A 14,461-nucleotide genomic window follows, 5' to 3' on the forward strand; every position below is an offset into this window, starting at 1 on the left:
CACCAATTATTAATCTATCATATTTAGTGTAAATATTTTCTAGTTCTCTAATTTTGGTTTAATTTTATTTATGGTTTACTATATTTAAAAGTTTTAATTTTTACGTAGCCAAATAATTGGTCTTTTTTTTCTTTATTTAAGCTCACAGAGAATGGAGAAATGAAAAAAGATAAGAAAGGTTCAAGCATGATCATAGCCTGGGAGGCAAGAGCAGGCAGATACTGTGGTAATGTTATAAATGATGACTTGGTTGCCAGGATGGTCCTAAAAACTCAAAAATTGTACGATCCCAGGGAACAGAATAAAGGAGCTCTGTTCTTCAGAAACAGTAGGAAAGATCAAACGTTTGGTTGCAGATAAGTGAAGCTTAAATATTGGTTGATATAAAACTTACATGACATTATCACATAAAAGGAAAACAGTGGCTTAGATTGGAACCAATTTCATTATTGACTGGCGGGCATCACTCCCTCTTAAAATATGTCCCAAACAACAAGATCCTTTAACATATACTTTAAAAATACACTCGGCCGGACGCGGTGGCTCAAGCCTGTAATCCCAGCACTTTGGGAGGCCGAGACGGGCGGATCACGAGGTCAGGAGATTGAGACCATCCTGGCTAACACGGTGAAACCCCGTCTCTACTAAAAATACAAAAAACTAGCCGGGCGAGGTGGCGGGCGCCTGTAGTCCCAGCTACTTGGGAGGCTGAGGCAGGAGAATGGCGTAAACCCGGGAGGCGGAGCTTGCAGTGAGCTGAGATCTGGCCACTGCACTCCAGCCCGGGCTACAGAGCAAGACTCCGTCTCAAAAAAAAAACAAAAAACAAAAAAAAAACAAAAAAAAAAAACCACTCAAACATGGTCCTCCTCCTCTTTATTCTCCTTTTTCCTCCTCTTCCTCTTTCCTCCTCCCCGCTCCTCCTCTCTGCTCCTCCTCCTTCTTTCCTCCTCCTCCTCCTCCTTCCGCTGCTGTTGCTTCTGCTTCTGTTTCTTCTGCTGCTTCTTTTACTTCTTTTTAGCAACAATTATCCTTTAAAATTCTCTAGTAGTAACAAAGCCATGAGGTTTCACCCATTTACCTTTACTTGTCAATTACCATTTTATTCAGGTACACACTGCATTCTTTTTGGTTTTCTTTATTTCCTTATTAAGGAATTCAGATCTAGTTATTTCATTATAAAAAGGAAAAAGTAGAGAAAACAAATGCAAAAATACATTAAAATTCATGGTAGTAATTAAGCATTTTATTCCCAGGTAGGAAAAATGCCAATGAGATTAAAAATACAAATGCATCATTGATTGACATATTTTAAAATATTTACAGTTAATGATCACATTAAAAAGCCCTTGATATACCCAGATTAATATAAGTAATACATAATGCTTTAAGCATTTGTCTTGTTGAGAGGCACATTTAAAAAAATGGAAATTATAATATTATTCAAGTGCTACACTTTCTGCTAAAGGATACAAGGTATATTTGCACAGAACTGTGACCACTCTGTTATAATCCATGATTTAGAAAAGACTGTCAATCAGCATTTACAAAAGCATGTATTTTAAGAATGGTCAAACACACGGACAGACATCAAATATTAAACATTTGAGACAGATGTGTACCTACTTCATTTGTTTAACAATAGTACTTTTGCCAGATTCTCCTGCTCCTGCAACATAAAAAGAGGAATATTATTAACTGATACACCAAATTTGTATAGATATTAAAAACTGATTATCACTTTTCATGGATAATCTTTAATTTTTTTCATAGGTTTAGGGGGTACAAGTGCAGTTGTTACATGGATAAACTGCATAGTGGTGAAGTCTGGTCTTTTAGTTTACCCATCATCTGAAAAGTGTACATTGTACCCAACTGGTAATTTTTTTCATTCCTCACCCCCGCCCGTGCTCCCACCTTTGCAAGTCTCCATTGTCTATCATTCTACTCTGTATGTCCATGTGTATGCACTGTTTAGCTCCCACTTATGTGTGAGAACATGTGGTATTTGACTTTCTGTTTCTGAATTGTTTCACTTAAGATAGTGGTCTACAGTTCCATCCATTTGCTGCCAAAGACATCAAAGACATGATTTTGTTCTTTTTTATGGCTGAGTAGGATTCAATTATATATATCAGATTTTCTTTGTCTAATTTTCCATTGATGGACACTTAGATTCCATGACTTTGCTATTATAAATAGTGCTGCAATAAACATACAAGTGCAAATGTCTTTTAAAAATAATAATATATTTTTCTTTGGGTACATATGCAGTAGTGAGATTGCTGGATTAAATGGTAGTCCTATTTTTAACTCTGAGAAATATCCATACTGTTTTTCCATAGAGGCTGTACTAATTTACATGCCACCAACATTGTATAAGTGTTCCCTTTTCTCTACATCCCTGCCAGTATCTGTTGTTTTTTGACTTGTTAATAATAGCCATTTTGACCTGGTGTAAGGTGGTCTCTCACTGCAGTTTTTTTTTTTTTCTTTTTTTTTTTTTTTTTGAGACTGAGTCTCACTCTGTCACCAGGCTGGAGTGCAGGGGCATGATCTCGGCTCACTGCAACCTCCACCTCCTGGGTTCAAGCGATTCTCATGCCTCAGCCTCCCGAGTACCTGGGATTACAGGCATGTGCCACCATGCCTGGCTAATTTTTGTATTTTAGTAGAGACGGGTTTCCCCATGTTGGCCAGGATGGTCTCGATCTGCTGATCTCGTGATCCGCCCGCCTCAGCCTCCCAAAGTGCTGGATTACAGGTGTGAGCCACTGCGCCCGGCCTTCACTGTAGTTTTAAATTACATCTCTTTTACAATTAGTGGTGGTGAACATTTTCTTACATGACTGTTAGCCATTTGTGTGTTGTCTTTGAAAAATGTCTGTTCATGACCTTTGCCCACTTTTTGATGGGGCTATTTGCTTTTTTCTCATTGAGTTGTTTGAACTCCTCGTAGATTCTGGATATTAGTCCTTTGTTTGATGCATAGCTTGCAGATGTTTTCTCCTGTTCTGTAGGTTGTCTGTTTCCTCTGTTGATTATTTCTTTTTCTGTGCAGAGCTTTTTAGTTTGTCCCATTTGCCTATTTTTGTTTTTGTTACATTTGCTTTTGAAGTTTTAGTCACAAATTCTTTGCCTAGGCCAATATCCAGAAGAGTTTTTCTTCTAGGATTTTTAGAGTTTCAGGTCTTAAGTCTTTAATCCATCTTGAGTTAATTTTTGTATATGGTGAGAGATATAGGTCCAGTTTCATTTTTTTTCTGCATATGGCTAATTTCCTATTATGAGAAATCTGTAACAGATACCTCTCCTAGTGTACCTTCTAAAGCAAACATTATACACTGTCAAGGAAAACATATATTATTGCATTTGAATATAATTTGGGAGGCTTGTATCTCCTGGCTTTGCAACCCAAAAAGTGGTCCTCAACTTCATAGTCTCTAGATTACTCTCATTCTTCCAGAATGTCTCCTCATATACACTATTGATTGAATAGCAAGAAAAAAACACCCAACAACTAGGTAATAACTTTTGATTTTTCAGAATGGTTCAAAACCTGTTGTCATTGGAGGATGGGAGCTTGCCTCCAGCATCCCATTTACCTTGGTATATAGATATTATAATTGCTTCTGTTTTAACAAAGGAATATTGCTAATAACACTAAGCAATTCTAAGGAGGCTCCAGGTAAGAATCAATATGGGAGTATTTCAAAATGGGTTACACATTTCTGTGAAGGAGCAGGGCCTGGGCAAAGGAGGAGCTGGCAGTAATGTTATAGAGAAATGGTTGCATTTATCTAAAACAGCTATTTTAGTTGATGATATACAATATAACACTTGATTTTGTATCTAGTAAACTTTGCAAACATCATGTACAGGAATACAAAATGCGTAATATAAAATAAAAAGCATGAATCTTTGGGGAAAAATCAGTGGTTGCTTCATGCTATGCCTCAAGTTGTTTTGAGGACATTTTTGAATCTACTTTGTTGTTAAGATTTGTGTGTGTGTGTGTGTGTGTGTGTGTATGTGTTTTGAAATGAAAACTAAGAAGTATTGAAGTAAAGTGTAATGACCTAGGCTTGAGGATTTTTTTCTGTCCGTGTGTGTATGTGTGTGTGCATGTGTGTGTAATATCTTCAGTAAGTCTTTTAACTCCTTAATTTCCTCACCTACAAACTGAAAACACATACTTCACAAGATTACTCTAAAGACGTAATAAGCATAAAGTTGTTTGCAGACTACAGTGCAAAGTCAAACACAAAGCAATGTTATTTGAGAATACAAGCATCCCGAACACTTCGCAGTTTTTTCATGAAGAGAAGTCTAATACGTTACTGTAGATGCCCTACATTTATTCAGCAAATGATACTGGAGCAACTGAATATCTACATGAAAAAAGAATATTGACTCATATCACAACATACTAAAAGTTAATTAGAAATGGCTCATAAACTTATATATAAAAAATAATGCCAAAAAATCTCTAGATAAATATGTAGTTGAAAAATCTTTGCAACTTTTAACCACCAAAATTTTCTTGATAGTGTATGAAACATTGAACCAACAAAAAGTAAAAATATAACAAATTGGACTTGATCAAAATAGAATGTAAAAGGACAAGCCACTGACTAGGAGAAAACATAAACAACACATGTTTATCAGACATAGGCTAGGGACCCAGCAGTATAAATGTAATAGGGCTAGGGAGGATTAATATAGGGATGTTTAAAATGATTAAGAGGGCAGGAATGTGGCCAGGTACCATGACTCAAGCCTGTAATCCCAGCACTTTGGGAGGCCAAGGTGGGTAGATCACGAGATCAGGAGATTGAGACCATCCTGGCCAACATGGTGAAACCCCATCTCTACTAAAAATACAGGCTGCACTCCAGCATGGTGACAGAGCGAGACTCTGTCAAAAAAATTAAAAAAAAAAAAATGCAGGAATTCCATATGAAAACACACTAAAAATGACTATGGTTCTTGAGAATTAAAAAAAGAGAATTTGAAAATTACTGCAATATGTAGGGTATGGAAAGAATTAAATCTTTTTTTTTTTTTTTTTTTGAGGCGGAGTTTCGCTCTGTCTCCCAGGCTGGAGTGCAGTGGCCGGATCTCAGCTCACTGCAAGCTCCGCCTCCCGGGTTTACGCCATTCTCCTGCCTCAGCCTCCCAAGTAGCTGGGACTACAGGCGCCCGCCACCTCGCCCGGCTAGTTTTTTTTGTATTTTTTAGTAGAGACGGGGTTTCACCATGTTAGCCAGGATGGTCTCGATCTCCTGACCTCGTGATCCGCCCGTCTCGGCCTCCCAAAGTGCTGGGATTACAGGCTTGAGCCACCGCACCCGGCCAGAATTAAATCTTAACATTTCAACTTACCTACGAATCTTGGACATGTGGGGATGGGGGAGGGGAAGGAGTAAATTCAGGCAACTTGTTGAAGTTTGAAAGTTTTGGCTTTACAGTAGGAGAAAACCAGGAATTCACCAAAAGTAGATAAGGTCTGATAATAAAAATTAGTTCATAAAATTTTTAGATAAAATTAGTTGTAAATCTCTATAAAATGTTGTTGTGGAAAAATGCAGCATTTTATAATTGATATGAAATCATATCTTTAGAATGTGTCCTCAGGCTACAACCAAAATTTATCAGCAGAAATGTGATCTTGACCTACATAGACCAAGGATCTAATCTAAAATAATGATCTTTGAGTACTATTTTTTATGTCTCTAGGAGAGGCAAAGGTCTTCATCTATTACTGGCAGTTCCAAAAATTAGGTCACAGGACATCTTTGACGTCTCAAGGTATCTGTTAATTTTGGACAGATTTCAACGTAACACAATTAAACCAATTTTTGAGATTTCCCAGGAAAATCCCAAATTCAGGAATTATAGGCATAAATATATCCTTGACTACTCATTGTAGTCAACAGGAATGTTTTACTAAAACTGGTAAGATTTTATGTAAGGAAAACTAATATGACTTTTGGTAACCCCAAATCCCCACCTTTCTTTTGTTGTTGTTGTTGTTGTTATTTTGGATTTTTGTTGTTGTTGTTGTTTGAGATGGAGTTTTGCTCTGTTGCCCAAGCTGGAGTGCAGTGGCAAGATCTTGGCTCACTGCAAACTTTGCCTCCTGGGTTCAAGCGATTCTCCTGCCTCAGCTTCCTGAGTAGCTGGGATTACAAGCGTGAGCCACCACGCCCAGCTAATTTTTGTATTTTTAGTAGAGACAGGGTTTCACCATTTTGGCCAGGCTAGTCTCAAACTCTTGGCCTCAAGTGATCTGCCCATCTCAGCCTCCCAAAGTTCTGGGATTAGAGGCGTGAGCCACCGCACCCGACCCACCCTATTTAAATTTCTAATTCGACTCTCACCCACTCAGTCTTCATTTCCCTATTCTACCTTCACATTTTTCCTAACACTTTTCTTCTACATGCTTAGGAATAATTCATATATCATTTAAAAATGTTTCTGTCTTTCATCACTGCAAAGTAAATTTCATATTGCAAAGAATCTTTATCTGCTTCGTTCATTGATTTATCCAAAGCACCTAGAACAGTGCCTAACTCAGTAGAATCTCAATAAAAAAAAAATGAATTCTTTGACTCATACTTCAGAAATGAGATTTTGTCCTTTGTACTGTGTATCATTTTTTCCTCACTGAAATGTTTCTGCATGATTTACAATGTTTTCTTAAGCCTCCTTGAACAGATGTAGCTACACCTAAATTTAATTCTATTCAGGACAACTTTTTTTTTTTTTTTTTTTTTTTGTCATAGCCATATGTAAATGTATCTAGTTTCTGCAGTTGTCTGAAACAGCTGTCCACCTTATGTGATAGTGAGGAAATAAGAGTGGTAAAGCTATGGGAAATAATGTTGCATTGCTGGGTATTGATATATAGATTCTTTCCCTTGAGAAAACCTCTAGAACACACCTCTCCATGATTTTGTGCTAGTTGGCTCTCCATCACAGGTAGTGAAATATGACACCAAAGTTGATAGATGCAAAAGTCAAAGTAACTTGCTAAAATTTCTTTACTTAATGAAACACAAACTGCCAGATTGGGAACAACCATCCCATTTACTAGAGACTGCAGTGCCCAAGAATGAAACAGTTGAGAATAAAATCAAATTACCTTGCCCATTTTCCAAAGACAACTGACCCTATAATTTGGCATGGCTGAGAGTTATTTGTTTGTGAGAGTGACAACAGTAAATGAATGAGCTTTGCACAATAGTCTGGTTTGCTGGCTTTAAAAAATTCACTATTTTGCTGTAGGAAGTGCATCACTTTGAAAAAAGAGTGATCCAATAATATTATAAAACTGTCCTTGATAGATTTTGTTTAAAAACCTCTAACAATAGAACTGAATATTAGAAATTCTAGCATCATCCTGTACAAATGACAGAATCTCAGAATATCTCATTTCTTTCTCTACATATATGTGTATATATATGTATGTGTGTGTGTATATATATAAGTGTGTGTGTGTGTATATATACATATACTGTCTTAAATCACAGAGCAGTGGGGATGTGGAAGAAAAGTCAATGGGCTTAGTAGGAACTGCAGTACTTGCTCATGCAGGTGTATTTAATGTTGTATTTTGTTCAACCAAAGTGTTCAACTAGAAATGAGAAAAAAATCTCATTTCTCAATGTCAGTTAAATTTATTTAAAGGATGATATAATTTCTACAATGAAGTGAAAATAACTTAGACCACTGTCTTTTAAATGAATTGTCTATCTTGAGATATTGAGCCTAATGAGAAAAAGTGTGTCAATGATTTTCCAGAATTGTACCAGTATATGTACTATAGAGAAATATTTTATTGATTGAGAACCACCTTTGGGCAGATTAAAAAATCACAACCAAATTTTATTTTATTCACTCTATTTTATTGACTAGTTAAATTTATGATAAATTTCTGAAAAAGTGACTTTTAGACTATGTCAGTTAATGTACGTTCAGAATGGTCTTCTGTATTTCATAAATATGGCCATTTGGTAATCATACTGATGACACTAAGTTGTGGCATTTCCAAAAGTATTTCTAAGGCTACAGGGTATGTTATTGTATAACAATTATTTGTAACTTAGCTAGTAATTCATGCTGTATGCAAGGTTAGCAGAATAATCAATCACTTTTTTAAAAATGGCAGGTACTTTTAAATGAAACTACATATTAAAAGTTGATGTTTTCCCTTGAAAGTCTTTAAAAAGGTGCCTGTACCATCCTTGCTTTATGTAGTGACTTCAGTCTTCTATGTAAAGGTCCAGTATAGTCAATTACAGCATTAACAGGAAAATTCCTAAAGAAAAGCCTATCTACTTAAAATCTCTTTTATTATTTGGAACTCTATTGCAAAGTTCTTTCAAAAATAAATTATTGAGCCCCATTCTCACAATGATTCTAGGTCATAGTTCACAATAGTCATTTCAGTCTTGTAAGATTAGATCATGTTACAGAGCCAAATATAGACATTGTTACAGCATGTTCACATATGCTGATGGTGTCCTGAAATAATCTCTTCCTTCCAAATTGTGGTCATCGCTAATATTAGTTTCTGGGTCAAGGGGTACCAAGAGAATTTTAACAAGATATGCATCTGTTTCTTTGAAATAGATAATGTTACAAATAATTAAATATTTACATTTATACTTAATTCATACTTAGATACTCATAAATTATTTTTAATAAGAATAAGGAATCCTGTTCCACATTTTTAAATCTTAAAATATTAAAAACAATTTTAAATCTACCCAATATTTATACATGTAAGTGAACTTCGATTGAACACACACAAGGCTTGATTGTTCATTTCAGATAACTTGTTCAAACAGGCAAAATGAGATTACAACATTGTGACTTGTAATCACACATAAGATTTTTTTTTTGTAGGTGATCTTAAAAATCACATAATTGTATAGTAGAAAGAAACCTTAGAAATCAACCAGCTATGTATATCTCTTCAGTCTATGCATGAGAAAAATGAATCCAATAGAGATTATGATAATCATGCAAAGTTTCAGATAGGTCTTCAAACAAAGAAACTATGTATTCTGACTCTCACTAAAGCTATGTCATATCGCTTCTTTTTTTAAGTAGGCACTGATAAATACCAAAATAGTTTCAACACTTTAGAAATTATTTTAAATGCATTTTTTATAAGTTAGTATGAGAGCAGTGTACTTTTTTTGTTGGTTTGTTTGTTTTGAGACAGAATCTAGCTCTGTTGCCAGGCTGGAGTGCAGTAGCATGATCATGGCTCACTGCAAACTTGGCCTCCTGGGTTCAAGCAATTCTGCTGCCTCAGTCTCACAAACTGCTAGAATTACAAGCATGAGCCCCCTACACCTGGCCTTGAAAGCAGTGTACTTTCAGAGACGTATTGGTATTGCTGTGTCAGCTTGTCATTCACAGGTAGACTGTTGGTATAAAAGATTTTTAGGGTAGTCTCTTTTGGGCCAACTTAATTTTGTTCTGCGTATTATTTCTCCTTTTTATGGAGTGACATCAAGATTCTCTGTCCTTTCCACATGACAGCCCCTCACATAGCTGGATTCATCGTGTTTTGGAACTAAATAGATATGAGCTTGCACTAATTTCTGACTGTGACTAAGTGTCTTGATCAAATTCAGTCTCTCTGAAAGTCAGTTTCTTCTATTACAAAATTGGGTTAAGACTTGGGAGGATTAGATTACAAATATAACTTACCTGGAACATATACTAATATATAGTGAGCTCTAAGAATTTTCTATTATTTGAAGAATGTGCTCATATCCTTTTAAAGAAATATTTCAAGTATAATATGATCCACTCCTCCTTTCTTGTGGAACATGATTTTTAGATTATTTGTCCTCTGAACCTACCCCATACAAGAGCCAATGTCCTTCTGAAATGTGGTACTGAAAATTGTGCTATAGATACCAGATTTATGAACAGCACTGGCATTCTGTCACCTAGATCTGCCTCACTCCTGGTGCTTGTTTATAAATAAGTAATTTTCTTAATAAAGACCGTGATTAGTTTGCCTCCTTTCTTTTTTTTTTTTTTTTTTTTTTTTTGCCTATATTGAGCTTGTGGTAATTAAAGTTTTTCTGTTTTATTTCACATCTCTTACCCACCAGATTCTTCCACGAACCATGCATATCTAATTGATTTTGAACCTCAACAAAGATACTTATTAAATTCCATTTTGCTTATTTGTGGCAAGCATTTCTGCTAGTAGAGGTCATTTGGAATTCTAACTTGGTTTTGTCACTATATCCTTTCAAACTGAATCTCAAGTTTGAAATGCCTGCTTTATCCACCTTCACCCAAATCCCTGATAAGAGTATTGAAGAGAAGAAGGTCAACGGGGGAAACTATGCCATACTCTAGTGTCTGTTCTGTTAATAGGAAACCCATTAATCATAAGTCCTTGTTCACTATCTATAGTCAACAATGCTAAATGTTGGCCGTTAGGTATGATAATTACTGAAGGTTTTTTTACCCATAGTTTATCCGGCTACTAAGGAGATTCTCTTCTATTTCTACTTTAATTGGTATTTTTAAAATCAGGAATTGATAAGGAATTTTATTTAATTATTTTTTGGCATCTCCTACCATTGCTATGATTTTTCTCTTTTAATTTGATAGTGTGAATAATATTAATTGATGTTCTAATCATATTCTAAAAATGCATTTTTGGGATAATCACTCTTCCCCCAAAACTCCCCCTGACCTTTTTCCTTTTTGCATTTTATGTGTTTCTGGCATCGGTTGGCTAATATTTTGCTTTGCTTTTCATATTTATGTCTGTGAGGATGATTGACCTGCCATTGTCTTTGTCAAATTTTGTTGTCAAGGTTGTCAAATAATAAATTGAAAAGAATTTTCTAAAAATATTTATGTAATTTTGAAATGCTCTGCCCATGGACTGTTAGATAGAATTCCCTTATAAAGCAATATGAATAAATTTGCAGATAAATTTGTACATTTTCTTTTGCCAAAAAAATAAGTAACACATTTATTTTTCCCCAAACTTTTTATTTTGATAATTAATTTAAAAACCTACAGAAGTTCAAGAATATAGTACTATAGAAGCCCGCATTTTATATCCTTCACTGTTCTGAATTAATTTTTTGTCCTGTTTGCGTTCTCTCATATATGTATAAATTTACATATACATATATGAACATATTTTTATTTTTGTTTTGCTGAATATGAGACATTTGACCCATAAATATTTCAAAATGCATCTTCTAAGAATAAGACAATTTTTCTACAAAACCAAAATACTATTTCCACGCTTACGAAAACATATATTCTAAATGTTATCTAATACTATATACTCCATATTCAAATTTATCTGATTGTTTCAAAAAAAATGTTTCCCATACCTTTTTTATTTCTTGTATTCATAATCCAATCAAGTTTCACACTTTCATTTGTCGTTATGCTATTTAAAGTCTTTTAATTTATAACATTTCCCTTGTAATATTTTCGTTATTTTGTTTTGTTGACATTGGCATTTTTCTAAGACAATTTTTAAAATATATTCAATTATTTGTATTCTCTGATGATTAGATTTAATGTAAATATTTTAGATGAATACTGTATACATATTACGGATTTTCAGTCTGTCATATCAGTAAACACGTATCAGATATATTAATATGACTATAAATACCTATTTCTGTGATATAGATAAAATAAGCATCATGAATCTGTAAAATTCCTCATCAGTCAAACTAAGCGTGTTTCATTTAAGAGAAAGAATATTGTGGCTACGTACTATCTTTTGTTTTTAATGATCTTTTATTTAGATATTCCAAATTTCAATTTTATACTTATTTTAAAAATATCTGATAATATTTATAGTGCCTGTAGTTACCAATACTGTACTGTACACTTAAAAATTCACTAAGAGGGTAGATCTTATGTTAAGTGTTCTTATATAATAATAATAGTAATAGTAAATAGGAAGACAGGAAATAACTTTTATAGGTGACAGAGTTTACTGTGTGGATTGTGGTGATGATTTCATGGGTGTATACTTATTTACAAGCTCATCAAGTTGCATACATTAAATATGTATAGCTTTTGCATATCAGTCATACCTCAATAAAGTGGTTTAAAAATGTTATATGAGATTTCTTGGATTTTGAGAAGCATTTTAACAGGTATTTCATTTTTCTTTTCTTATTAACACAGATTTTAGGCTAAAAAATGGCAACACTAAAATACAGAATTACATGATTTTTCCCACACAGGTCTGTTGTAGATAGATATTTGTCTAAGTGTCCATTAATTGTGGGAATAGTCATGTATATTATTTTTTAGTATAAATACATATTGCAACAATGATTTTTAAAAAGGCATTGGTTAATCACGTAGTTTGCGTATACTCACAGGATATCTGGAAAAAGGAAAATATAAAATAAGGAAAATGGAGGATTGAATTTATCAAGTATGTAGTTCTTACTAGAGTTATCCCTCCTAATTTTCAGACCCATCTGTTGATCTAGTAGATATCTCCATTTGGTCCTGCTAAAAAAAACATAGGGTTGAATATCCCAAATTATTACCTCTTTCCCTTTTCCCCAGTCTCATATTTATCCTACATTTCACATACTAGTGAGTAATATAATCAACCATACCCAATTCCACCCCAATCACTCCTTCATTTACCATCCACATGCAGTCTGCCACCAAGTTCTGTCACTTTGTCTCCTAACATTCTTCAAATCTTATTTTCAAACTTATAATTTCTGTATTAATTCAGAAATGCATCAAGAATTTACACAGTAGTAACAGTTTCCTAACTGTCCTACCTACATTTATCCTCCTCATTAAATCTTTGAGCCATAGTATAGCCAAAGTAGTCTTTGATTTTTTTTTAAAAAGCCAAGTATTATCATTTTAGTTACATAGTTAAAAAATCTTTCAATATCTTCTTATTGACTACAGATACAAAATAAAATTCCTATGCAATAACATATAAATGACTTTCTTCTTGCTCATTTCTACATGCAAAGGTATACTTATGTTCTAGCCATCATGAACAAATCACAAGAATATTTTAGATTCTGATTCTGTCATTCTTCCATTTGCCATACATGCATCCTTTCCTATGCCATAATTCAATAAAGAACAAAAGCAGATATGTTCTTTGTTCTCATAGAAATTAGAATGCAGACACTAACTTAAAACTGACACATACAAATAAAAGGCTTTGCTTGGCTGTAGATAAACATTTGATATTTGGAAACCAAACTATATTCTTAAGCTGTCATTTTCTTTTTATCTATATCATGAAAGTAGTATCTATTTCATAAAATTTTCTCCTAGATTAAAGCAATAACAGAAGAAGTAGATAAAGAGAAAAATATAAGATTTATGCCAATATAGATAGAACTAAAACTAAATCTTGTGGCAACGTTGACCTTTGGACAATGGAGAGGGAATAGTCATAGAGGAGCTAAGGAGGATTGAAATATCAAATGGATATAATGGGAAAGGACATAACAAGGTACCTCATGGAAAACGTAAAAATACATGGGCAGCAAAATAAACTTGGGAAATTATTTTGAGATCTCCCAAAGTGTGATCAGGTCACTGACAAATACAAGAAATTTGAGAATAAGGGTCAACAAATTGAGCAAATGAAAGAATTTTAGAGTCATATCAATTAAGTCCTGGTGTGAGGTCCTCAAAAGAGAGTATAACGGAGTATAGACTAAAACCCACCAAGGTTTAAGAACAAACCATGGTAGATGAATCCACTTATGGATGGAAAGAGGAGGCAAGCTTCAGTGAGGAGAGGAATACAGGGGTATAAAATTGAGAACTGTTTAGGTCTCACTTAGTTTAAAAATTATTGCTGGGGGTGGAGGCTCACCCCTGTAATTCCAGCACCACACCTGTAATTCCAGCACTTTCGGAGCCCGAGACAGGCAGATGGCTTGAGCCCAGGAGTTTGACACCAGCCTGAGCAACATGCTGAAACTCTGTGTCTACAAAAAATACAAGAATTAGCCAGGTACGGTGGTGCACGCCTGTAGTTCCAGCTACTGTGGATGCTGAGGTAGGAGGATCACTTGAGCCCAGGAAGTTGGGGCTGCAGTGAGACGTAATTGCACCACTGCACTCCAGCCTAGGTGACAAGACCCTGTCTTAAAAAAAAAAAAAAAAGAAGAAAAAGGAAAAATTGTTGAGATGTGAATTTTGTGAATTGGCCATAATCTGTACTCTGTGAGAGATAATTTTTTAGTAGAGAAGAGCATATATACAACTTACATTGCAATTAATGAAAGAGACTAAAGAGGATAAGAAAATAGAAGCAGTGAGCATAGCATCCTTTGAGAAGTGTTTCAGTATAAAAACGTTTTAAAAGATATCTATATAAGGTGAATTCAAGGGTGCGTTGAAGTCAAGTAAAATTTCTTAGACTAAAGAAGGGAAG

At 34.5% G+C, this 14,461-nt stretch overlaps 1 protein-coding gene across 2 annotated transcripts in view; it reads right to left on the reverse strand.

The window, feature by feature from the left end:
* LOC105475386 (G protein subunit alpha transducin 3) overlaps nt 1-14,461 on the reverse strand; it is an 84,179-nt gene that overhangs the window by 36,002 nt on the left and 33,716 nt on the right. For both annotated transcript variants that reach the window (XM_011730585.2, XM_071094084.1), the window contains exon 2: nt 1,627-1,669. In XM_011730585.2, coding sequence (XP_011728887.1) covers nt 1,627-1,631 — 5 coding nt within the window. In that variant the 5' untranslated portion in view covers nt 1,632-1,669. The remainder of the gene's footprint in view (nt 1-1,626; nt 1,670-14,461) is intronic.

This window comes from Macaca nemestrina, chromosome 4 (assembly GCF_043159975.1).
Source record: "Macaca nemestrina isolate mMacNem1 chromosome 4, mMacNem.hap1, whole genome shotgun sequence".
Taxonomy (NCBI): Eukaryota; Metazoa; Chordata; class Mammalia; order Primates; family Cercopithecidae; genus Macaca; species Macaca nemestrina.